Raw genomic sequence first — 21,937 nt, forward strand, 5'->3', positions numbered from 1 at the left:
GCTGGGGGTGAAGGAAGCTATGACCCTGAGGCCTCTTCCACTGGGGCTGAGCCAGGAGGTCAAGGCTGCCTTGGGGACCTCCTCACACCCCTCCCAGCTGCAGGAGGGGGGCCTCCTGCTTCCCCCCCACCCGGGACATTTTCTCTTGCTGTCCACTCGGCTCCCTCGGCCGCAGCCCCTCATTCCTGCGGAGAAGGAGACTGCACCCGGCTGGCTGGGGCCCAAGCCGTCTCCTGGTAATTGGGTTTCAGGGATGCTCATGGTTATGCTAATGGCGCGGCTGGGAGCGCCAGCCCCCTGGCTCCTGGGGGAGGGGAGGTCCTGTGCGGCTGGGGGTCCCCCAGCGCTGCAGCCTTCAGCAGCCCTTCCTTGGAAATCAGACCGATTCAAACCCCCGGCTCCCCCTACCCCCCAGCTCCGTGACCTTGGGCGAGGCCTGACACCTTGCCCTGACTCTCTTTCCTCATCTGTAAAGTGGGAAAAAGAACAGGGCCCTCTCTTTAGGCTCTGCGGGGGAGGGAAAGATGAAAGAATCCACTGGAAACACTTGGCCCAGTGCCTGGCCCAGAGAATTTGCTCAATAAATGCGTTATTAACTATTTTTTGTTTTCCTCTAAAGAGGTCCTGCAGGAGAGTATGGGCAGGGGCGAAAGCCCGCACTCTGCACGATGAGCTAATGGGTGACTCATTTTCTTTTGCTTTTTGTTTATGTGTATCCTCCAATTTGGGGCATTCGACATGAATTTCTTGTATAACAAAAATACCAATAAGTAGGAGTGGCCTGGGGACGGGGCATGGAGAAAGGGTGTTGAGGGACATTGAGGCTCCAAGGGCTTGGGGTCCAGCTTGGGGACGGATGTCTGGGAAGTCGGATCTCGGCGGAGGTGGAGCCAAAGAAACCCAGGCAGAAGGGGCCTCTCCCACAGCCAGGACACCCGCTTAGAGCTTAAATAACCAACTGGGTGCCTTTTTCTTTTCTTTTCTTTCTTTCTTTTTTTTTTTTTTTCTGGGTGGCTTTTGTAGGCAGAGGTCTCGGGGGAAGGCCCCCTGGGGTAGACCGGGGGCTCTGGAACCAAGGATGGGAGGCAGGAGGTGTGGGGCAGGACTGGGGGAGGCCCTTCCATGGCAAAGGGAGGCTGATACAGGGCCAGTGGGAAAGGGAAACCCTGGAAGGGGGATCCCAGCTGGGTACCGCTCCCAACAAATTTAAGGAATCCCAGCGTTCCCCTCAGAGAAGACGGAGTGGGGACTCAGTCCTGAGGGCAGACAGGCTAGATCTGGCTGAGTGGGATTCTTAGTAGCCCAGGTTCCTGGCAGGCCAAGAGGATTCAAACCCTCTCTCCGCCACCCTAACCTGTGTGGCCTTGGGCCCCAGACTTACCTGAGCCTCAGTTTCCCCATCTGTGAAAGGGAGCTGCAGAGACTGCAGGATCCCCACAGCTCTCCCTAGGAGGCTGGTGAGCAAACCTTGGTAGGAAGAAGCTGCTGTTAAGATTATTAATCCAGGGGCCCCTGGGCGGCTCAGTGGGTTAAGCCTCTGCCCTTAGCTCAGGTCGCTCAGGCCATGATCTCAGGGTCCTGGGTTCAAGCCCCACATCAAGCTCTCTGGTCAGCAGGGAGTCTGCCCCGCCCCCGCCCTCTCTCTGTCAAATAAATAAATAAAATCTTTTTAAAAAAATTATTAATCCGGCCCATTAGCAGGCTGACCCCCTTCTCCCTGGCTGACCAGGGACCCCAGCCCCTCACACCCACTGCCACGGTGGAGGTCTGAGGACCTAACAATTTTATAGGCTTTTTTTTTTTTTTAAGAGTTCATTTTTAAGGGGCGCCTGGGTGGCTCAGTGGGTTAAGCCGCTGCCTTCGGCTCGGGTCATGATCCCAGGGTCCTGGGATCGAGCCCCACATCGGGCTCTCTGCTCAGCAGGGAGCCTGCTTCCCTCTCTCTCTCTCCCTGCCTCTCCATCTACTTGTGATTTCTCTCTGTCAAATAAATAAATAAAATCTTTAAAAAAAAAAAAAAAAAAAAAAAAAAAAGAGTTCATTTTTAAGTAATCCCTCCACCCAATGTGGGACTCAAATTTACAACCCCGAGATCAAGAGTCGAGCGCTCTTCCGACTGAGCCGGCCAGGCACCCGGTTTTATAGTGATTTTAAACTATATCATCTCTGCCCCCAGGAGAGCTCAAGGCCCCAGGGGCCCAAGATCACAGCTGGGGGTTTCAGGACCAGAACTTGCAGAGCACAAGAATGGTGGCTCCTCCGACTAAGAGCAGGGACCTTGAGCAGCTCACTTTGCTGCTCTGTGCCTCAGTTTCCCCATCTGTCCACAGGGCGGGAAGGGGTGTGTGTACACATGTCAGGCCCCTGCCTCCCAGCCTGAGGAAGGTCTAGGAAGCCTCACATTTCCCACCCCCAGGTAGCCCCACCTAAGAGGACAGTGACCTTGGCCTGGGGGACCCAGTCTGTCAAACACGGCAACTGCTTTCACAGCTTGAGATGCCTTTGAAGTCTCTTGTTTTATCTTCAAAAATTCAGCACATGTCACATTTTATTCCATCTGTGGGACATTTCTAATCTAAAGCGTGTTTTAAACAACTCACCCTCAAGTAACACGGATACCCAGCGCAGGCCTGCAGGAAGTAGAGGCGGGTGACTGCTCTGGTGTCCCAAGAACAAAGCCCGTTCCCCTAACCCTTCATTCAGGTGGGGCTGGGGCTACTAGCGGTCTGGCCTGCCGGCACCAGGCACTGTGCCAGACTTTGGGGTGCTGGGGAGCCATGGGGGCTCACACCCAGGCATGGGGCGGCTACAACAGAACAGTAATGATGGGGCACACACAGGCATTGTGGGGTGCTCCAGGCCTGGGGGGGTCACCTCCATAATGCAGTCCCCAGCAGGTCCCCTTCATGTCCACTCTGAGCTGCTCTGGCCCCAGTTGGCTCTGACCTCCTCTCCCACTTCTCTCCCCCAACTCACTCTGCTTCAGCTACAAATGGTCTCCTCCCTCTGCCTCAGGACCTTTGCACAGGCCGCGCCCCCCGGGGGGGTGCCCCTCACAGCTGGCTCCTTATGTTCAGCAGATCCTTGACTCCTTTTAGATCACCCCCACCCCACCCCACCCTCACTCACTGGCCAGCCATTCTCTCCTCACTTCCTAACCTCTGGCACAAATGGTAATCTTTGTTCGAGTTCATTCTTGTTCTGTTGTTTCTTTGCCTCCTGGATAATGAGCTCTGTGCCTGCAGCGCCTGGCCCAGCTGTGTCCCAGCGCCTGGCACAGAGTAGGGGCTGGATTTGTATTTGTCAAATGCTAGGAAGCTGAGATCTAGCCTTCTGAGGAAGGGGGAGGGGAGTGGGCCAGGCTGAGGGGCTGGGGTTTTGGGGGAGCAGCCTTCATTCCCCGAGGCTGGGGGGTGGCTGGCAGCCTTGCAGGCACTGAGGACCAGGACGAGGTATTTGGAGCAGCAGCGGCGGCAGCCTCCGCACACCAAGGGGCTGTGACCAGCTCAAAGTCACCGCTGTGCCTGCTCACCAGGGCTCTCCCCGGCCCAGTAACCTGCTCAGCGCTTTCCTCGGGTCACTGGATCTCCTCTCTGCGGCCCCCACCCCCACCCCCGCACAATAACCGCTGGCCTCTGCCTCCCACACCCTAGCCTGGAGGATGTGTCAGGGACGAGCTGGGCGGCTCCTCTGTGGCCTCCTGCCACTGCCCTTGGACCAGCCCCGTCACCTGCATGCTCCCCACCCCAGGTCCTTCCTCCAGAGGGCCCCTCCGTAGGCTCCTCCACAAGTCCTGATGGCTGCAGAGCTGGGCAGACAGGGTGGCCTCCCTGAGTGACTCTGGGCATAGCCCTTAACCCAGTGTAAATGCTTGGCAGTCACCTGCTGAGTACCGAGCTCAGGGCTGGGAGTTGGGGACAAGTATGAATGGACACACACAGCACTGACCTGGGAGGTAAGGAGGCTGGAGGCAGTGATCTGTGGCCCTCAGGAGCGGAGGTGGGTAGCTGGGTGTGCCCCTCAACGCTGGCTCTCAGGGTCTCCTCTGAAGAGGCAGCAGCCCATGCAAAGGCCCTGGGGCTGGAGGAAATGGAGCCACTTTGAGGACCTGGAGTGTGGCCCATGGGGAGATGAGGGGAAGGGGAGGAGGAGAGAAACCAGTGGGCCCCAGGCTGGGCCCCGTTCTCTATCCTGAGAGCACAGGGGAGCTTTGGGAGGAAACCAGGATAAAACAGGAAACCAGGATAAAACAGGAGATGCCCAAATTTGCATTATGAGAACATAGTTCTCTATGGCTCGGCTCTCTCATCTGTAAAATGGGTTAGTAACATGCCTTCCACACAGGGTAAGGGTTAAAGAAGTCAGAGCAAGGGGTCACCTGGGTTGCTCAGTGGGTTAAAGCCTTTGCCTTTGGCTCAGGTCATGATCGCAGGACCCTGGGATTGAGCCCTGCATTGGGCTCTGTGCTCAGTGGGGAGCCTGCTTCCCCCCCTCTCTCTGCCTGCCTCTCTGCCTACTTGTGATCTAAATAAAATCTTTAAAAAAAAAAAAAAGAAGTCAGAGCAAGTACAAGTTTACCAGGCCTAGCCCCCGGCACTTCTGCCATTGTGGGCCCTTTTTCTAGCAAAATATATTAGAGGATCACTTAACCACATAAAACAATTAATAACAAACATAAAAAAAATGTATGTTAGAAGCTGATTTTATGAGTTTGTTGGCATAAAGACAAAATGTATTAACATTATATACTAAAAATAATTTCAGACTCAAAGTTCATTTACTCTTCTGATTTTGTTTTTAATATTTTTAAAGATTTATTTATTTATTAGAGAGAGAGAGTGTGAACTCACACAAGGGGCAGAAGTGGGAGAATCTGAGACAGACACACCAGTCAGCAGGGGCCGGACTTGGTCCCATGACCCTGAGATCCTGACCTGAGCAGACCCCAAGAGTTGGACATTGGATCAGCTGAGCCACCCAGGCACCCCTCACCCCTCCTCTTCTGATCTGAAAAGAAATTACATATTCATGGGTCCCTAAAAATATCATGGGCTCTGGCCCATGCCCACTATGCACTGCCCGGCCCTCAAAGTGGGGGCCATTCTTTTCACTAGGGGCTGCCTGGCAGGGGCAGGAGGGGTGGGTGGCCAGAAGGTGGTCAGAAGAGGAGGTGTCTGTGTGCCTCAGAGCCTCCCTCTGGCGCCCCCACCGGCCCCTCCCCAGCACCCAGGTCCAGTGCCCTGGCTCTGTCCCTGCCAGCCCGCCCCTCCTTCCAGCCTGCAGAGCTCCTTCCCCAACCCCTGTAGTTCCTCATTCTGCCCCAGGAAATGCTCAGACTCCTTAGGGCCCCTGCTCTGCCCCTCCCCTGCAGGCCTCTCCTTTTCTCTGAAGCTGTGCTGCTGCCTCCCTCCTCTAGCCTCAGCTCAAATACCACCTCCTCCAGGAAGCCCTCCCAGCTGCCAGGCCTCACCAGATCTTGTCCCTCCCTTGCCTACCCTTTAGGCCTGGGAGCTCCTGAGGCCCAGGGACTGGGTCTTCTTCATCTCTTTGTACTTGGTGGCTCGTGGCAAACGTCAGGAACCAATTAAAATGCTTCCGGTTGAGAATGAAGAAGGGGCCAGCCAGGTCTGTCTGCCTTCGCCCGGGGCCTCCTCTGACCTGTAAGGACAGTGGCCAAGCCCTCGGGGTCTGGCTTTCTCCCTTTCCAGGCTCAGTGACCACACGCCAGCCCCTGATGTGGTGGGCCAGATGCTGGGGCCCAAACTGGGGAGCAACTCCACCCTGCCCCCCCGGGGGGGCACAAGGGCTGGGGGGCAGGGGAAGGGGCTGGGGCCCTTGGGGGAGGTGCCCTGGGCCTGAGAAGGGTGGAATGACCGCCTGGGCAAGTGCCCTGCATGAGGGGCAGGTGGGGGGCAGGGAGGGGCAGGCAGAATATACCGGGGGGGGGGGGGTGATGTCCCCGGGGACCCTCAGCCCCTACCCTGGTGGGCCCCTGTCAGGGGACAGAGCATTTGGCAGTGACTGGCATCAAGGGGTGTGGACCTCATTTCTACCCCAAGGTCACAGGCTCAGTGCCAAGGCTCAGAGCTAGTTAATGACGCCCCGTGGAGCACGGTGCACGCGTGTCTGTGAGTGGGGGATGAGGCAGGGCTGGGCCACCGCTCCTTGCCGTGGCGACCCGTAAGCAGACAGGGTGGCAGCCCTGGGGAAAGGCACCCCCAGCCCCCAGGGTGCATGCTGTGGCCTGGCAACCGCCCCCCTCTACCTCACCCTCACCAAAGCCGGAGCAGGCCTCATGCCCCTTCCCCAAGTCCCGGGCAATGCCGCTTAGGAGCTCCGAGACCCCTGCTTCGCTGGGCCATATTGGGGTCCCTGGGGTGGGGCCAGGTCACGACCCCTGGCTTCAGTTGGAAGCCCCGTGCTTGTCTCCGCAGCTCGCGGCTACTCGCCCGCCACCGTGTCTCGGCAAGAGGGTGTTGGGAACACACAGGGAGCGCGTGGGGTCAAGGAGGATGATGCTGGGGCGTCCGGCGGCCCCGTCAGTGAAGCCTGCAGCTCTTGATCTCAGGGTTGTGAGTTCGAGTCCCACACTGGGTGTAGAGATCACTTTAAAAAATTAGTATTTAAAAAGAAACAGAAGGGGGGCGCCTGGGTGGCTCAGTGGGTTAAGCCGCTGCCTTCGGCTCAGGTCATGATCTCAGGGTCCTGGGATCGAGTCCCGCATCGGGCTCTCTGCTCGGCGGGGAGCCTGCTTCCTCCCTCTCTCTCTCTCTCTGCCTGCCTCTGCCTGCTTGTGATCTTTCTCTGTCAAATAAATAAATAAAATCTAAAAAAAAAAAAAAAAGAAAGAAAGAAACAGAAGGAGAAGGAGAAGGCACGCTGACAACCAGCCATCCTGGGTCAGAGGCCTCCCCTCCCTTCCCCATCCCTCTGTGAACCTGTTTTCTCATCTGAAAAATGGGCTCATGACCAGTTGTGATTTAGAACTGAAGGGAGCATGGTGGGGACAGCAGGAGGAGGAGGAGCCGGAGACTGTCAGCCTAGTGGGCTGGAGGAAGGGGACACGCAGACCAGCCTCATACGTGGGACACACAAGCTAGTGACCAGGTCCTCTGGGTAGCCCAAGACTGAGACCCAGCGCCTGCCTGTTCCCACCTGGGACAGGTGACACGACCTGGCCACCTGCTTGCCCTTCTTCGGGCTCAGCCCGGTGAAATCCTTTCCGCCCCGATCAAGTCCCCCCACTCAGCCCTCCGGTGCTCCTGGCCTGGTGGACATCGGGGCAGCTCACCTCATCCCCGACCTGGGCAGACCAACACGGGGTGGGGTTCAAGGGAAACCAGGCGGCGGTAGGGTAGGTCCCTTCCAACAGGGGCCTGCAGAATGGCAGGTCAGCGCCCCTTCCCCTCCCGCCCCTTCGAGGCTCGCTGCCAACACATTTGGCACCGAGTCCCCTGTGAGCGGGAGCCAGCTCGTTTGCGGCCGGTGTTAATTAAGAGAGAGAGGTGACGGGGGGAGGTGGGGAGAGGCCATGGAGGGCAGCTTCCGACAGCTGCCAGCACTGCTCTGGGCCAACCCCAGATGCCCAGGCCTCCCTTGCTGGCTCCAGGGCAGGGCTGTCCCCAGGTCCGGCCCCCTCTCACTGCAGCCCGACCCTTGGGGTGGGGTTGGGGTTGGGGGGGGGCAAGTCCAGACTGCGTCTGAAGGGCCCCAGTGTGGAAGAGTCGGGCCCAGGCCCAGCCGGGGTTGGGGGCGGGGACGGCAGTGACCCTCCCTGAGCTGCCCTCGAAGTCGGCCTGCCTTACAGCTTGGCTACAGCCAGACCCGGTTCATGTCCTGCCACCCCCACGATGCCCCTCAGCCCCCAGCCTCAGGCTTCTCATCTGTAAAATGGGAGCCTCGCACCCCCGTGGCACCCTGCTGGGATTGTTAAATGGGATTATGTGTGCGAAGCACTCAATCTGTGCCCAGCCGAGGGTCCTCACCGCCCGCCCGGATGGAGCTTTCCGGGGGCCCCAGGGTCCTCCAGGGCCCTGTAGGAGCCCGCCTGCCCGCATCTGCCTGGCGGTCCCTGCCTGGTCCTCCTCTGGCGGGGGCTCTGGGTCCCACCCGCCTCCGGGCCTGCTCGGCCGGCCTTCCTCCCGCCTTCCCCGCAGCCCCCAGCCCTGCTGTGGGAGCGCCCGGCCGCTCCTTGCCTCTCCATCTTAATTAGCTGCTTGTATTAATCTCGCAAGTAACGTGGCAACTTGCAGCCCTGGGTTTTCGGGCTGTGGAATTAATTATTCCCCAAGCGAAGAGCTGTCAGCTCTGGGAGACCAGGCGCTCAGAGCCGCCCGACACCACTTAGCAGGGTCCACGGTGTCTGCACGGAACCCCGGGCGGGAGGACGGGCCTGCCCCGAAGGGGCCCCCACCCCTGGCCCCAGGCTCTGCTCCCTGTGCTCCTCCCGCAGAGGGGTGGCACCGGGACCCCAGAAGGTAGTTGGGGTGCGGGGTCTGTGGAGGAGCAGCAGGCCCCACCTGGGAGCCTGGACTCCAGGGTCCAGAGGAGCTGAGGCACAGCGGGTCCCCCACCTGGGCAGCACCTGTCCCGTCTCGCCCATCACTTCCCCTCACTGGCCCCAGCAGTGAGCGCAGAGGCAGCTGCGAGGCCAGGAGCCAGAGCCCGGCTGGTGAGGGGCCCTGACTTGCGGGCCGAGCAGCTGCCAGCTTCGCTTTGCCCTCCCGTCAGCCCCATGGAGAAGCAGGAGGGGGCTGCAGGCCAAGCAGAGCGAGATGGACAGGTCAGCCCCAGCGCCCTGGCCCCGGGGAGGGGGCTGGAGCTGAGGACCCCTCTCTCTGCCTTGGCCTTCACGCCAACCCTGGGAGATTCCCCGGGGGGGAAACTGAGGCACAGAGCAAGGAGTCTCTAGTCGGCCATTTGCTGATCCAGCTTCGGTTCCAGTGCCAGGGCTCTGTGCCCTCTCCGTGCTGCCCCCGGGATGGGGTCCCTGCAGTCCCCTCACTGCTGGGGCCAGTGAGGGGAAGTGATGGGCGAGACGGGACAGGTGCTGCCCAGGTGGGGGACCCGCTGTGCCTCAGCTCCTCTGGACCCTGGAGTCCAGGCTCCCAGGTGGGGCCTGCTGCTCCTCCACAGACCCCGCACCCCAACTACCTTCTGGGGTCCCGGTGCCACCCCTCTGTTGGGTGCCCCAGCCCTGGTTCACGGGCTCATTTCTTACACCCACCCCTACCCCCTCCCCACCCCCACACTCGTTCCCTGGGCAGTACTCAGTACAGGTGCACAGAGATTTCTAGTGGCTTCCAGCTGTGTCCTGCGAGCTCCAAAGCCAGGGACCAGGCCTGGCACAGATGGGCCTCGCGAGACACTGGGTCACCAGAGTGAATGAATGAAAGGATACACGTGGCCACAGGCCTGCGGCCGCTCCAGACCCCGCACAGGGCTGTTTCCGGGGTGAGCAGCTGGGCCCCCTCCACCCTGCAAACCCCGGGCCCAGCAGGAGAGGGAGACCCCGCCTCCCCCCTTCTCTGCCCCCCACCTCCCCTCTCTCTCCACGAGCTGCTGGCCCACCAGCTACTCCCCAGCTGACTGGCCTTTCTCTCTCTCTCTTGCAGCCAACAGCTCCCTGCTCGGAGGCGGCGGCGGTAAGTGGGCTCTTCTGTGGCTGGGGGGTGGTGGGGGGTGGGGGTTGTAGAGGGGTACATGGGCCTGGGGGTTGGGTTCCTGAAATCTCTCCTGGGCATGGCTGCTTCTCTCCTCTGGGCCTCCATGACCAGCCATGCGCCTGCCCCCCACAGCCCTCCCCATCACCCCTACTGTGCACCCGCCCCCATTTCTCCATCTCTGACCTTTTCTGACACCCACGCCCTCGGCCAAGCCTGGCCTGCCATTGCTGGGGACAACACCAGAGCCCTGGATGGTGGGCCTGGCCCCACTCGCTACCGGGGGACCCAGCAGGCCCCCAGGCTCTGAAGAAAGAGGCCTCCTGGTCTGCACCTGGGGGACTGGGGGTCGCAGCGTGGCCAGACATGTGAGGGTTAAAGAGACGAGGCCTAGGACTGGAGGCTGCAGTGTGGGAGCGAAAGCCCAGCCCTTCGGCTCCAGTTTTCCCGCCTGGGCACGCTAGCCCATCTGCTCCACTCTGATGACCTCGGAGGGCGGCCCTAGAGCCAGGAGAAGGCCTGTCGAAGTCAGGGAGCGCTCTGCGGGCTGTGAGGCCCCCCCAGAAGGCGCGTGTGTGTTCACTGTGGCTCCCCGCCACCAAGCAGGGGCTCCAGCAGCACCAGGTGGGCAAGTTGGGAAGAGCAGGGTGGACCCAGCCTGCAGGGACGCGGCCTACGTGTTTGGCAGCGCGCGGCCAAGGTGGGCCCAGTCCCTGCTCCTCCCTCCCCCACCCCATGCCCGCCTCCCCTGGGGAGCCCTGCCCTGGCGGGCCACACCAGCCCCTGGTTCCCGGGCCCCTCAGCCCCCACCGGCTGGGCCGCCCGCTGTCGGCACAGGCGGCAGCATGATTGGTGAGCTGGGGGGCAAGGGTTAATGCGCCGTCGGATAAATCCTGGGGGCCGTGTTTACGGCAGCAGTGGCGGGGCCCAGGCCAGGTTTTAAAAGGGGGAAAAATAAAAGGGCCATTGAGGTCAGGAATAAATAAGAACAGTGCTAAGAGCTGTCGGTGACCGGCCAGGATGCAGGACGCGTGGCGGGGGGTCTGTTTGTGGCTCGAGAGCTTTTTTCTCTCCCTCCCCCGCTTCTCCTCCACTGGCCCTGTGGAGGTCACAGCTATCCCGGAGGCCTCACGGAGTGCCGGGCTTCACTGGGGCTGGGGGTCCAGCCAGGACCTTTTGCTGAAGCCTGTCCCTTTTGCAGGACGCAGGGGCTGTGGCTGCTTTGCCACCTGCTGTGCTCTGCCTTCAGACATTCCCCCAGGGACTGAGCACCTAGCACCCACCGCGTGCTGGGACCCGAGCAGGGTGCCGGACCAGAGGGGCCTGGTCCCTGCCCTCCCTGAGCTCACAGGTCAGATGAGACCCCCACCCCCACCCCCCCGCGTGCTCTGTGCGATGGCGGAGCAGGGCTCTTGGAAGGAGGTGGCGCCTACACTGGGACCTGAGGGATGGCTGGAAGGCAGCCAGCAAAGAGCCACGGGAAGGGTGTGCTGTCCAGAGGGAACAGCAAGGGTGAAGCCCAGAGTGAGGAAAAACATGGAGCATTTGGGGAGACTCAGAAGATTGGAGCCATCACAGCCCCCCCAAGGGGAGAGGAGGCCGGAGCCTCCCGGTGCCCGTGGGGAGCTGGAATTGTAGCCTTGCCCTTCTGGGAGACAAACGATCACAAAAAGCTGTGGGCCTTTTAAATCCTAAGTCAGGTCATTACCCCTCTTCTGCTCAAAACTCTGCCAGGGCTCTCCCGTCACTCAGAGCCAAGGCCAAGTTCTTAGGGCCCCAGCCGCCTGCCACTGGCCAGGCCCCCCCTCCCCGGGCACTAGCCTCCCTGCTGCCCCTGCCCCAGGCCTGCACCCCCGCTGTCCCCTCGCCTCACAGCCCTCTTCCCCAGCTGCGGCCCGCGGCCTCTCCCTTTGCCTCTGGCCCATGGGCTCGCCACCCTCTCGGGGCGGCCCTCCCTGACCCTCATTGAAACCGCAGCTGCCTGTGCCTACCGCTGCCGCTGCCGCTGCCGCTGCCACCTGCCTTCCCCACCCCAGCCCGCCCCGGAGCTGCTGTCTCCCAGCGCCCCGCGTGCCCTGTAACTCACTTGTCGCCGTCACTGCTGATCGGCTCTTGCCCCTCTGAGAACAAAGCTCCGGAGGGCACTGCTGGGTCTCCAGCAGCTAGACCTGGGTCTGACGCCTGTGGCAGGTGCTCAGTGAAAGGGTTGTTGAGTGAATGAATGAACTGCAGACAGGCAGGGATGGCCGGCGTTCCGCGAAGGACTTGCGGGGGAGGGCAGTGGGAGCCACTGAGGGTTTCGGCAGGGCAGGGAGGGGCTCCGCTGTGGCCTGGCGACCTCCCTCTGAGAGGTCAAAGAGCACCTGTTCTGGCCAGACTGAGTGGGGAGGTAGGGAGGGGTCCTCCAGCTCCCCTTCCGGCAGCGCCGGCCCCAGGGGCTGCCTGCCTGCGGCAGAGATGGATGGGGTGGGCCGGGACCCAGGAGGAAGTGGGCCTGGAGTCCAGCCTTTTAACACCGGCCGAGATTTATGGAGCCGCCGCAAGAGCTCGCTGGGGCTGTCACTCTGCTAATGTGATTGGAACAAGGTGGAGGTGGCAGGGAGGGGACCGCGGGCGGGGCGAGGCTGGGGCTTGGGGGCCTCGAGCCTGCCTAGGGCTGGAGCCCAGATGGTCCCAGCCCTCTGAGTTATCCTCTGCCCTTCGTGTCTGCCGCCTGTGCCCCCCGCTGCTCTATCCAGCCTTAACCTCCCCCTGACTGCCTGGGTGGGAGCCACCGGCAGCAGGAGCAAGGACTTGGTGGCCCAGGTTCCCACCCGGCTCTACCCAGACCCCGCATCTGTCTTCCCACGGGGTCACCTGAGGCTTCTCCCTCTCTTCCTGCGTCCAACCCCACGGGGGTTCAGCCTCTGCTCACTCCCCGCCCTCCTGTCCCCACCCCTCCACCTGCCCCCACCACCCACCAATCTACCCCCAACTCCTCTGTCTACCCCCACCACCCATCTGTCTTCCTTCCCCATCAACCACGTGCCTCCCGCCACCTGTCCAGCCACCTACACCGTCAGCACCCCCATCCCCCTGCCCCCCCATCCACGCAAGCATCAGGCAAGGGTGGCCTGCTCCGGCCACTCGGAGTTGGGCTGCAGGCCCCAGCCGACCCTCTCCCCCTGCTCTGTGGCTTTTTCCGGAGCACAGATTCCCCTTTTAGTGGAAAGGTTCGGTCTTATCGCTTATCTCCCCACTAGAGCGCACAAGAACGCACTCTCCTCAGGACTGGGTTCTAGGGGGTTCCAAGCCCATTTATGGGCGGGCTGTTGCACTCTCTGTATGTGGGGCCCTTCCCTGAGAGCCAGCAGAGAGCCGAGCTGGCACACAGGTCCCACAGCCCTGCCCTGGGGTGGTGGGGAGGAGAGGGACAGCAGGCAGGAATGGGGGGAGGTAGAGTTAGGGGGTGGGGACAGCAGTGACTCAGGAGGAGGCCTGGGGCCTGGCCTGCAGGGCCTTGGTGGATGGAGCCCAGTGAGTCTCTGGGAAGCCCCTCGACTCCGCCCTCACCCTCATTCCTCTCCAGGGCTCTCTCTGAGTGTGGGTGGCGGTGGGGACTCAGGGCTCCTCGGCTTTGTCCTCAGAGAGACGCAGTGCAGTTCGGTAGGAGGCTGCCCAGCAGAGGGGGCATCTGATTCAGGCCCTGAAGGGTGAATAGGAGTTCGATGCGCAAGGAGGCGTGGCGAGGCCCCGCGGAGCGCTGGCAGGTGCACTGGGGACACTGGGTGGGCTCCGCCCACCGACCCACTAGACCCTCAGTCCCCGGACCTCGGGAGGCCACGCCTGCTTCCCCGCCTCCTTCCTGAAGAGACTTTCACTGGCTCGAGTATATTTTTAAAAAACAGACCGCTCTCCTATTGTATGGTAAGAAGGGAGGCGGGCCCTAAATCAGGATGGGAATCGACAGGGCCCTGACGCGTGTCTCTCCTGTTTATTAGGACTGAAATGTTTACTTGGCGATAAGGAGCCGGCTTTCTCGCGGAGATTTGTGCGCTCTTTTTCAATTACCCCTCGTCTTTCTCTGCCACTTTTGCACTAAAGGGATAATAAATGTATCAGAGCGTTTCAATTATTCATCTAAATCATGACTGCGCCTGCCACGGCCAAGCTTTAGTGACAGATTAATTCAGGGCCGCCTTCTGCTCACGCGGCCGCCATCTCTGCTCTCGCCTGGCCGGCTCCCCGAAGGGCTGGTCCCCTCCGTGCCCGCTCACTGCCAACAAGAGCTCCGTGGCCTCAGCAAATCGGCAGCAGACAGCCCTGGCCCCACCCGCGGCCCGGCTGCCCACCTTCCCGCCCGCTGGGCCCCCTGCAGCCCCGATTCCTGTGCCCACACCTGACCCTGGGCACACGGCTCCTCCAGCCCTCTGTCCTGGCACAGGGCCTTTGCATGTGCTGCTCCTGGACCTAAGGCTCCTCTGCCTCCCACCACAACCGTCCTGCCTCCTTACCATGACGGCAGGGCAGCCCCTCCTACCACCACCCCCCTCTGTCCTGCTCCATTTACTAATGCCCTGCCATCGTCCTGGGTGGCACCTCGTGGGCTGGCATTCTGTTACCCGTGGTCATCAGACTCCCATTTTTGTGGTTATTTCAGTACCAAATACCTCCCTGTCCGACTCTGCTCCGACGGGACATGCACGGGGTGTCTGTCTATCCACCTCCTGGCCAAGGTTAGGTGCTCAGGGCTGACCTGTGTGCAGACCAGCTGTGCCCAAGGGCCCCGCTCACCCAGCCTGGGCACCTGGGCACGTGTTCACAGCCCAGCCCTGGCCCCCGGCGGCGGCTTGAGGAAAGCCCACCACCCTGGGGCCCACCTTCTCCTCACCACACTGAGGCCCTGGCCTGGGCTGTGGCCCCAGCCCCTTTCCTCTCTCCTATCTCTCCTATCTCTCACGTTTTCTTTCTGTCTCTGTCTCTCTGCTTCTGTCTCTGCCTATCTCTGCCTCTATCTTTCCCTGTCTCTGCCCCTGTCTCTCTTTCTGTCTTTGCCTCTGTCGCTGTGTCTCTGTGTCTCTCTGTCTCTGTCTCTCTGTCTCTCCCAGCCACAGGGCGTCTCTGGCCCGCTCCCCGTTTCCCCGTTTCTCTCGCTCGCCTGCCCACTCCCCATTTCTCATCCTCTCGCTCTCTCCCCGCTCCCGCTGGCTCCCTCTGCTCAGAGCCAGGCAGGCTCCAGGAGGATTAGCAAAGCCTCGGATGGGAGCTTCCAAGCATCATCAGGGCCTCCACTTCTGCCTAGTGGCTGCCCACGGCCGTAGTCACGGCGGGGCACAGTGGTCAGACGGGGTGGCCTCCGTACCCTGCCTGGAAGGGGCTGGACTCAGGGGAAGTAGGGGCCCCAAGCGCTGAGCACCCAGTCCCCAAACCAGTCTGGAGCCCCGCTGTGTGCCAGGTGGGGGTTGGGGGAGAGGCTGGTCTGTGGGGGGGGGGGCTTCTGGCCTGAGCCCAGCAGACCCCGCAGGAGCATTCCATGGGGAACAGCAAACCCACCCCCCCACCCCCGCCGCAGCCCCACACCAGAGGCTGTCCCAGGCCACGCCCTGCCCCTGCTCAAATTTCTCAGGGCTGCCATGGAAGCAGTTCTAGCTCCTTCTATGAGTCCCACAGTTGCAGCCCTCCCTGCCCCCTTCCCCCACCTCCCACTCCCCCTCACCCCCAGCCCACCCTGGACTCTCCCTGTGGCCCACCCATGCCTCTGCCGGAGGCCGCCTCCTCCAGCTTTCCAAAGCCCATTCTTTCTCATCACTCAGGGCTCTGTTCGGATGCCACCTCCTCAGGGGAGCCCTCCCAACTGCACACAGGGCCTGCCTGCTCCCACCCCTCTTTCCCTCTTGTCCAGCTCCATCTTCTCCCGCTTCAGGGCTTGCAGTGAGGTAGACCACCCCCCCCATCCCCTCCCTGCATGGGGCCAGCAGCTGGCAGCCCCCCCACCCCGCAGCTGGGCAGGTGGGAGAGATGCAGAGGCCAGTCCTCTCCGGGGGAGGCTGGAGGGGACCCCAGCCTCACTTGGGGTGGAAGACTTCATTTCATGGGCTTGTGGAGGCCGTGGGAGGTTGTAGGTAGGGGTGAGGGAGTGACGTGTCCTTCCCCAAGAAAAGACCCCAGGCGTCTCTGCCCCAGCCCAGGTGGCAATGGCGTCGTGAGCAGCAGCATGCCTGGACTGAGCGCTCAGGGTGCGGACCGGGCCTCGTGGAGCCTCTCCTGCAGGATCCCGGGGACCCTCAGCACAGCGCCGGGGTTTGGGGGTACCACTAACTGCTCCACTTTGCAGATGACAACCCTGAGGCACTGGGTCCTTGGAGGGAACCGTGCTCCCCACTCCTAGCCCTCCAAAGGCCTCCTCCCTGGGTAGGAGGGACAGGAGGTCTCAGGCCCCCCCAACCCAGTGGGGACTCTAGCAGAGGCCTCCGGGGCTCGCACCCCACCCTCAGCGGGCAAGATGCTGCCAGGCCCCTTCCTGCAGCTGCCTTGGGGATTTTAATAACGGGAGTGATTTTTGCATGATGAATGAGACGCCGCCTTTGTGTACGTAATGAAGCCTAATGTTTCCAAATCCCCATTTAAGGAGTTGATCTCACCCGGTAATGAACTTCGCATCACATCTTGGAGCTCTTGTCCATCCATCTTCTCCCTGGGGTGCCCACCGGCCTTGGCACCACAAGGGTGGGGTCTGGCCAAGGTGGGCTCTGTCTCCCCCAATAGGCCAAGCCTCACAGAACAGGGGCCAGTGCAGGCTTGTGGATCCCGTGAGCGGGGCTGTGGGCAGAGGCCGGAGGTGGTTCTGGCAATGGGCATCCCATGGGTTCATGGCTCCCGAGGCTCAGCTGGGGCCCAGGACGAGGCTGGAGGCCGGGGATGGAGAGTGTAGGGTGGGCAGAGGGAGGAGGGGGCTCCGTGCCCCTGGGCTAGGTCATTTTTCCGGGCTTTCTGGCTCGGCTTGTCTTCCTCAGGGTCTGGGGCTTGGAGACATCCCAGCGGCTTAGGCATCTGTCCCTGACCCCACTGGTACCCTCTCGGGGACTCAGTTTCCCCAGCCACTCAGTTCTCTCAGCCCTGGCCTTTGGGATCTCTCTGGAGGTGGTGGGGGCCCGGGGAGCCACTGAAGGCTAGACCCAGGCTGGTTGGTGGCAGGGGGGCCTTTCCTCAGGCTGGGCTTCAGGGGGACCTTCAGGGGACCTTCAGGGGGAGGTGTCTGGGTTGGGAGTGGTCCCTAAGGCCCAGACCCAGGTGGCTTTCTGTGCTTAAGAGGCGGGCCCCTCCCCCAGCCCCCTCAGGCCTCAAGCTCATCCCCAGCGCCCCAGCCCTCTCTGCCCAGGGCTTTCTCAGTAACATCTCCCACCAGCAGCGCATCTGTCCCTGGGGCAAAAGAGGCCCCCAAGAGCCTGCTGGGCAGAGCAGCCTTCTGCCTACAGGGTGGGTGACTGGGCCTAGGTCTCCCCCGCCCCACCTGGAAGACAAGTGACCCAGGGGGACCATGTGAGAAAGTGCAGGGCATTTTGATGCGTCTCTCACTGAATCCTCAGCCGAATGGGGAAGGAGGTCCTGTTACCTGGTAGAGTGGGGAGCCGGAGACACACGGAGGGGAAGTGACTTGCCCAAAGCCATCAGCAGGCTTGCAGGTGGGATTTCTGGGAAAAGAAATCCCAGAAGGGGGCACTCGGGGCCAGACCCACAGGGCAGGGCAGCGGGGGGGGGGGGGGGGGGGGGGATCCGACCCTGGGCCTGGGGTCTCTTGCCCCCTGGCAGGGACATAACTGCCCCCCCTCCCCCAGGCCACAGGCAGCCTCCTGTTCCTGTAAATAATTAATTAGCCCCTGCTTGCTTGTTTGTTTAGCGTGAGGAATGCTCCCCCACTGAGACGCATTTATTGCTGAATAAATTTAAATATCTAATCTTCCCTTCATGAATATTACAGCACCCTAATAGCGGCCACCTCTCCTAAGCGCCTTGGCAAATGGCCCCCACAGGACCCTGCCTGCCGTCAGCCTCTGTGGGCTCTGGGGGGGTCTGGCTCTAGCCCCTGCCCACTCCCGGGGCCCTCCTGACCCCCTCCAACCTCCTAGGAAGGGGCAGGGTGTGAGCTGAGCAACCCCCAGGCCCCTTGCAGGTGCAGAGGCCACACAGCAGGGTGGAGGGGGGCGGGTTGGGGGAACCCAGGAGGGCTGTGGTGGGCTCTGCAGGGGCCTTCCGAAGGGCCAGGAAGGGCAGGGTCAGAGATGGGGAGGTGGTGTGGGGGACAGACAGGGCCCCCAGACCCCATCTGACGTGCACAGGCCAGGACAGAAGAGGTCCAGGAGGCAGGTGGACGATCTCCAAGGCAGCCTTGCTGGACAGAGGTGGCTGATGGTCAGCTGCGTGGGGGGCGCTGAGACCCCCAACCACGGGGCAACCAGAGCCCCAAAGTCTCTCCATTGGGAAGGTGATGTGTTACTGTGAAGAGGGGGACGGGGCCCCACTGCAGGAAAGAGCGGTGTGCAGACAGCAGACTGAGTTTGGGCGAAGAGGGAGGGGGGAGCCAGGATGGGAGGGAGGTTGGGGGGGGCGCGGAGAAAGCCTTCTGCGTTCCTAGAGGAAGTAGAGCAGTCCAGCTGTGTGATCCTGGGCAAGTCTTTCATCTTCTCTGTGCCTCGTGTGGTCTTCTGTAAAGCAGGGAAAATAGTAACACTTCCTAGGGTGGCTGGCAGGACTGACAAGGGGGGATGTGACCCGCTGAGCCCCCAGAGGCGCTGTGGGAGAGGCTGTGTGGGCTGGGACTCAGGATCCAGAGCTTGGAGCCTGGAGTGGGAGCGGGGGCGGGGGGCGGCGGGGGGCGCTGGGGGAGGAGGCTGAGTGGCCCTTACAGCAGGCTGGTGGGGAAGGACCAGCAGAGACGACCGACACCCCCCCCCCCTGCACATGGTTCTATCTCCCGGTGGGGGGGATGCAGGTTTTCTGCTGACTTGGGATGGAGCAGGAGTTGAGTTGGAGGATGGAGTTTTGTTAGGATGTGGCTGAAGGTCCCCGGGAAGGGATCAAGGGTAAACTGGTGTGAATTGGGGTCACCACCTTCCCACCAGGTCGCCCCCCGGGTCAGGTGGCTGGCGATGGGAGAGGAGAACGTCTCCCTTGGAAGAGACCCCGGGAAGGCATGTCCTGCAGGTTCTAGGGTTCTGCTTCCCCCCATGCAAGAGTCAGGACAGGGCCTAGGAAGCAGAGCCCTGGGGGGCTACGGTTCACACGGGGAGACAGGTCGGGGCTACCCTTTGCGCCTGTGGCTAAGAACAGCAGGCTGTGGAGCTCTCTGGCCCTTGGAGACCGTGGATCGGTGGTGTGTGGACAGGGAGGGGCCCAGGAGCGGGGGGGGGGGGGGGTCTGGGCTCCACCTTGTGGGGGAAGGGGAGGGTGGCAGGGCTGGGGCCCAGAGCCTGTCCCTCATCTCTGCCTGGGCTGGGGGGGGGGCGGAGGGGGCGGGGAACAGATCCCCTAGGCACTGGCATGGCAGTCCCGATCCCTGCCCTTGGCCTGGACGGTGGTGCAGGGGGTGAGGGCGCTCTGGCCCAAGGCTTCCTCAAGCTTGGATTCCCTCCGCCCCTTCATGCTCCTAGGTCAGTCCCAAGGGCCTGTTTCCCTGCAGGAAACATTAAGTCCCTGCAACACAGAGGGCGCCGAGCTTCACTTCCACACAGTGTCTACAGCAGGCCAAGGGCGCCTGCAGGGTGGACAGCACCAGGAGGTGGCAGGCAGCCCGGTGTCAAGTGGCTGACACAGCTGGGGCAGGGTGGGGAGGCCCCAGGGAGCGGAGGCTGAGACCCGTGCCTGTGCTTACCACCGCCCCAAGCCCTGGATGCCTGGACCCCACCTCCCCTCACTCCCAGGAATACACACCCGGAGCACATTCTCCTGCTATCACACTGCCCTAACAGCCAACACACACATGTCACCTTCACCCGTGCCCTAAGCCCCTTACAGAAATTAACTTGCTTAATCCTTCCCAAAGCCCTGGGAGATAGATGTCTACTATTAGCCCATTTTACAGATGGGGCCGCTGAGAACCAGAGAAGTTAAGTAATATGTTCTAGGCCACATATCTGTGACTGGCAGAGCCGGGGCTGGAACCCAGGCTGCCCAGCTCCCCAGGCCCCGCTGTTGGACGCGCAAGCCAGGAGTCACCTGGCACCTCACCCAGAATGGGGCCCACCACGCAGGGAAACTGTATAATGCAGGCTGAGCACCACCTGGACTCAGAGCTCAGGGGCCCTGCCTTGGTCCCACTCTCCGCCCCCTCCGACGGCTGGGGCTGCCTTTACCCATCCCTGCACAGGAGAGGAGGGGATAGGGTCCTACCCCAGACCCCTCCCAGGGCTCTCCCAACTCCGCTACCCTATCCATCCCCCACCCCACCCCCGCGGGATGCTCTGGGAAATCGCCTGGTGTGGCTCCAAGTGAAGTCACAAAATTAGGTTTAATTGGGCCCCACAGGGCACAAAAGAAAAGAGAAGAAAGAGGGGGTGGTCCAGCTGGTGTCCCTGGACCTGGGCCAAGACACTGGGGGTGGGGCTGGGATGAAGGAGGAAGGGCCTTGGTTTGCGCATCTGCAAAATGGAGAAATGGGGGTTCTATCCTGCCGCTGGGCATGGTGAGCGCAGGCAGCCAGAGCCCAAGGAGCTCCTGATAGGAGCCTGAGGTGCCCCGGGAGCTAGGGAGCGGCCGGAGGTGGGTCACGTTCTCCTGGCCAGGGTGCCAACCCCTCCCCGGAGGTGGGGTCGCTGTGGCTGTTTTCCAGATGAGGCGTGGACGCCCAGCGGAAAGGACTCGCCGGGGTGCCCCACTGGCACAGCGGACTCGAGCCTCGCCTGGCCTTGCCCGCCAGGACTGCTCGGGCTGTGGCGCCTGAGAGAGATCGGGCTGAAGGAGCGTCTCCTCCGCGCCTCCCGCCGGGCCCGAGGTGTTTATCTGGGCCCGCGTCCCCAGGGTCGCTGCCTATTGAGGCTGCGGAGCCGCCCTCAGATAAACAAGCCCAGGCCCGCCGCAATTAAGCCGGATGCTCTAACGAGGCAACTCGCTAACGAGCAGGGGCGCGCTCCCGGATCCACCTGCGCTCCCCGGATCCGCGGCCCCGTCCACCTCCCCGCGTGGCGCACGGAAGGGGCTGGAAGACCCAGGCTCCAGGCCCCGACCGCATCTGCCATTTGTAACTGGGTGACCCCAGGTTCTTCATCTGTGAAGTGGGTCCTGGACGCGGCCCGGAGGGGTCGCCTTGCGATCGGGTGCGCGGTGCCTGTCGGCATCCCCGGGCTTCTCGGGCGGAGGCGGCCCCTGGTCGCGGGCCCCACGGTGGGGCATCCGGGCCAGAGCCGGAAGATCGACCTTCCCCTTGGCCAGACACCCTAGCCTGCTGCCGCGGACCCGCCTAACGGAGCCACTCCGGCAGGGGGAGGCCCCCGCCCCGCGCGCGCACCTGCCGCGCGGCGGGGAATGAGCAGGGTGGGCCGGGCGCGCCCCCTGCCGGCCGCCCCGCGCCGCTTCCCTCCCGGATCCGCCGCCGCCTGCCTCGGCGCCTTGGCCTCTCCAGATGTGGAACAAGTGGGGGCGGCGGGTATTGCCGGCGGCTGGAGGCCGCGGGAGGAGGCGCGGGGCCCGGTGAGTCCTGGCACAGCCGAGAGGATTGGAGTATTGTGTGCTCGGGCCTCTGCCTTCTCTTCTGTAAAAGGGGCTCAGGCGTGATGCGGGGAGCCCCAGGGCTCACTGCCCCCTGCCCCACAGTGGACGGCTGCATCCACCGCGCCGCCGGACCCCTGCTCACTGACGAGTGCCGGACCCTGCAGAGCTGTGAGACCGGCAAGGCCAAGATCACCGGCGGCTACCGGCTGCCGGCCAAGTGTGAGTCCCTACCCCATCCCCCACTCCCGTAGGGCGTAGACAGGGCAGTTTTTGGAGTTGCGGGATTAGGGGAGCAGCCCCCACAGAATTGCTGGAGGCCCCCCAGGGGTCACTGATTAACCTTTAGTGCCAGGAGCCGGCCCCCGCTCAAACCCACCGGGAAGCGGGTGGCGGGAAAGGAATGCGTGGAGCCGGGGAGGGGACGAGCTGAGGGAGCAGTACCTTCGCTCGCCCACTCTGCCCCACGTCTCAGCCGGGTCCGTACAGACGTGGTGAGGGCAGGGCGGACCTGCCAGTCACTATAGAAGAGAGCACTTGAGCTCGAGGGCACACCTGAGTCCCCGCATGGGTGGGGTCCTCCCCGGGGATTCTCA

General features: G+C 62.3%; 1 protein-coding gene across 1 annotated transcript in view; it reads left to right on the plus strand.

The window, feature by feature from the left end:
* The window catches only part of MACROD1 (mono-ADP ribosylhydrolase 1), a 141,779-nt gene that overhangs the window by 118,321 nt on the left and 1,521 nt on the right, over positions 1-21,937 (plus strand). Inside the window, 2 exon segments of the mRNA XM_059403009.1 lie at positions 9,615-9,644; positions 21,447-21,563. Of these exon segments, the coding sequence (XP_059258992.1) occupies positions 9,615-9,644; positions 21,447-21,563 (147 nt within the window).

This window comes from Mustela nigripes, chromosome 1, assembly GCF_022355385.1.
Source record: "Mustela nigripes isolate SB6536 chromosome 1, MUSNIG.SB6536, whole genome shotgun sequence".
Lineage (NCBI taxonomy): Eukaryota > Metazoa > Chordata > Mammalia > Carnivora > Mustelidae > Mustela > Mustela nigripes.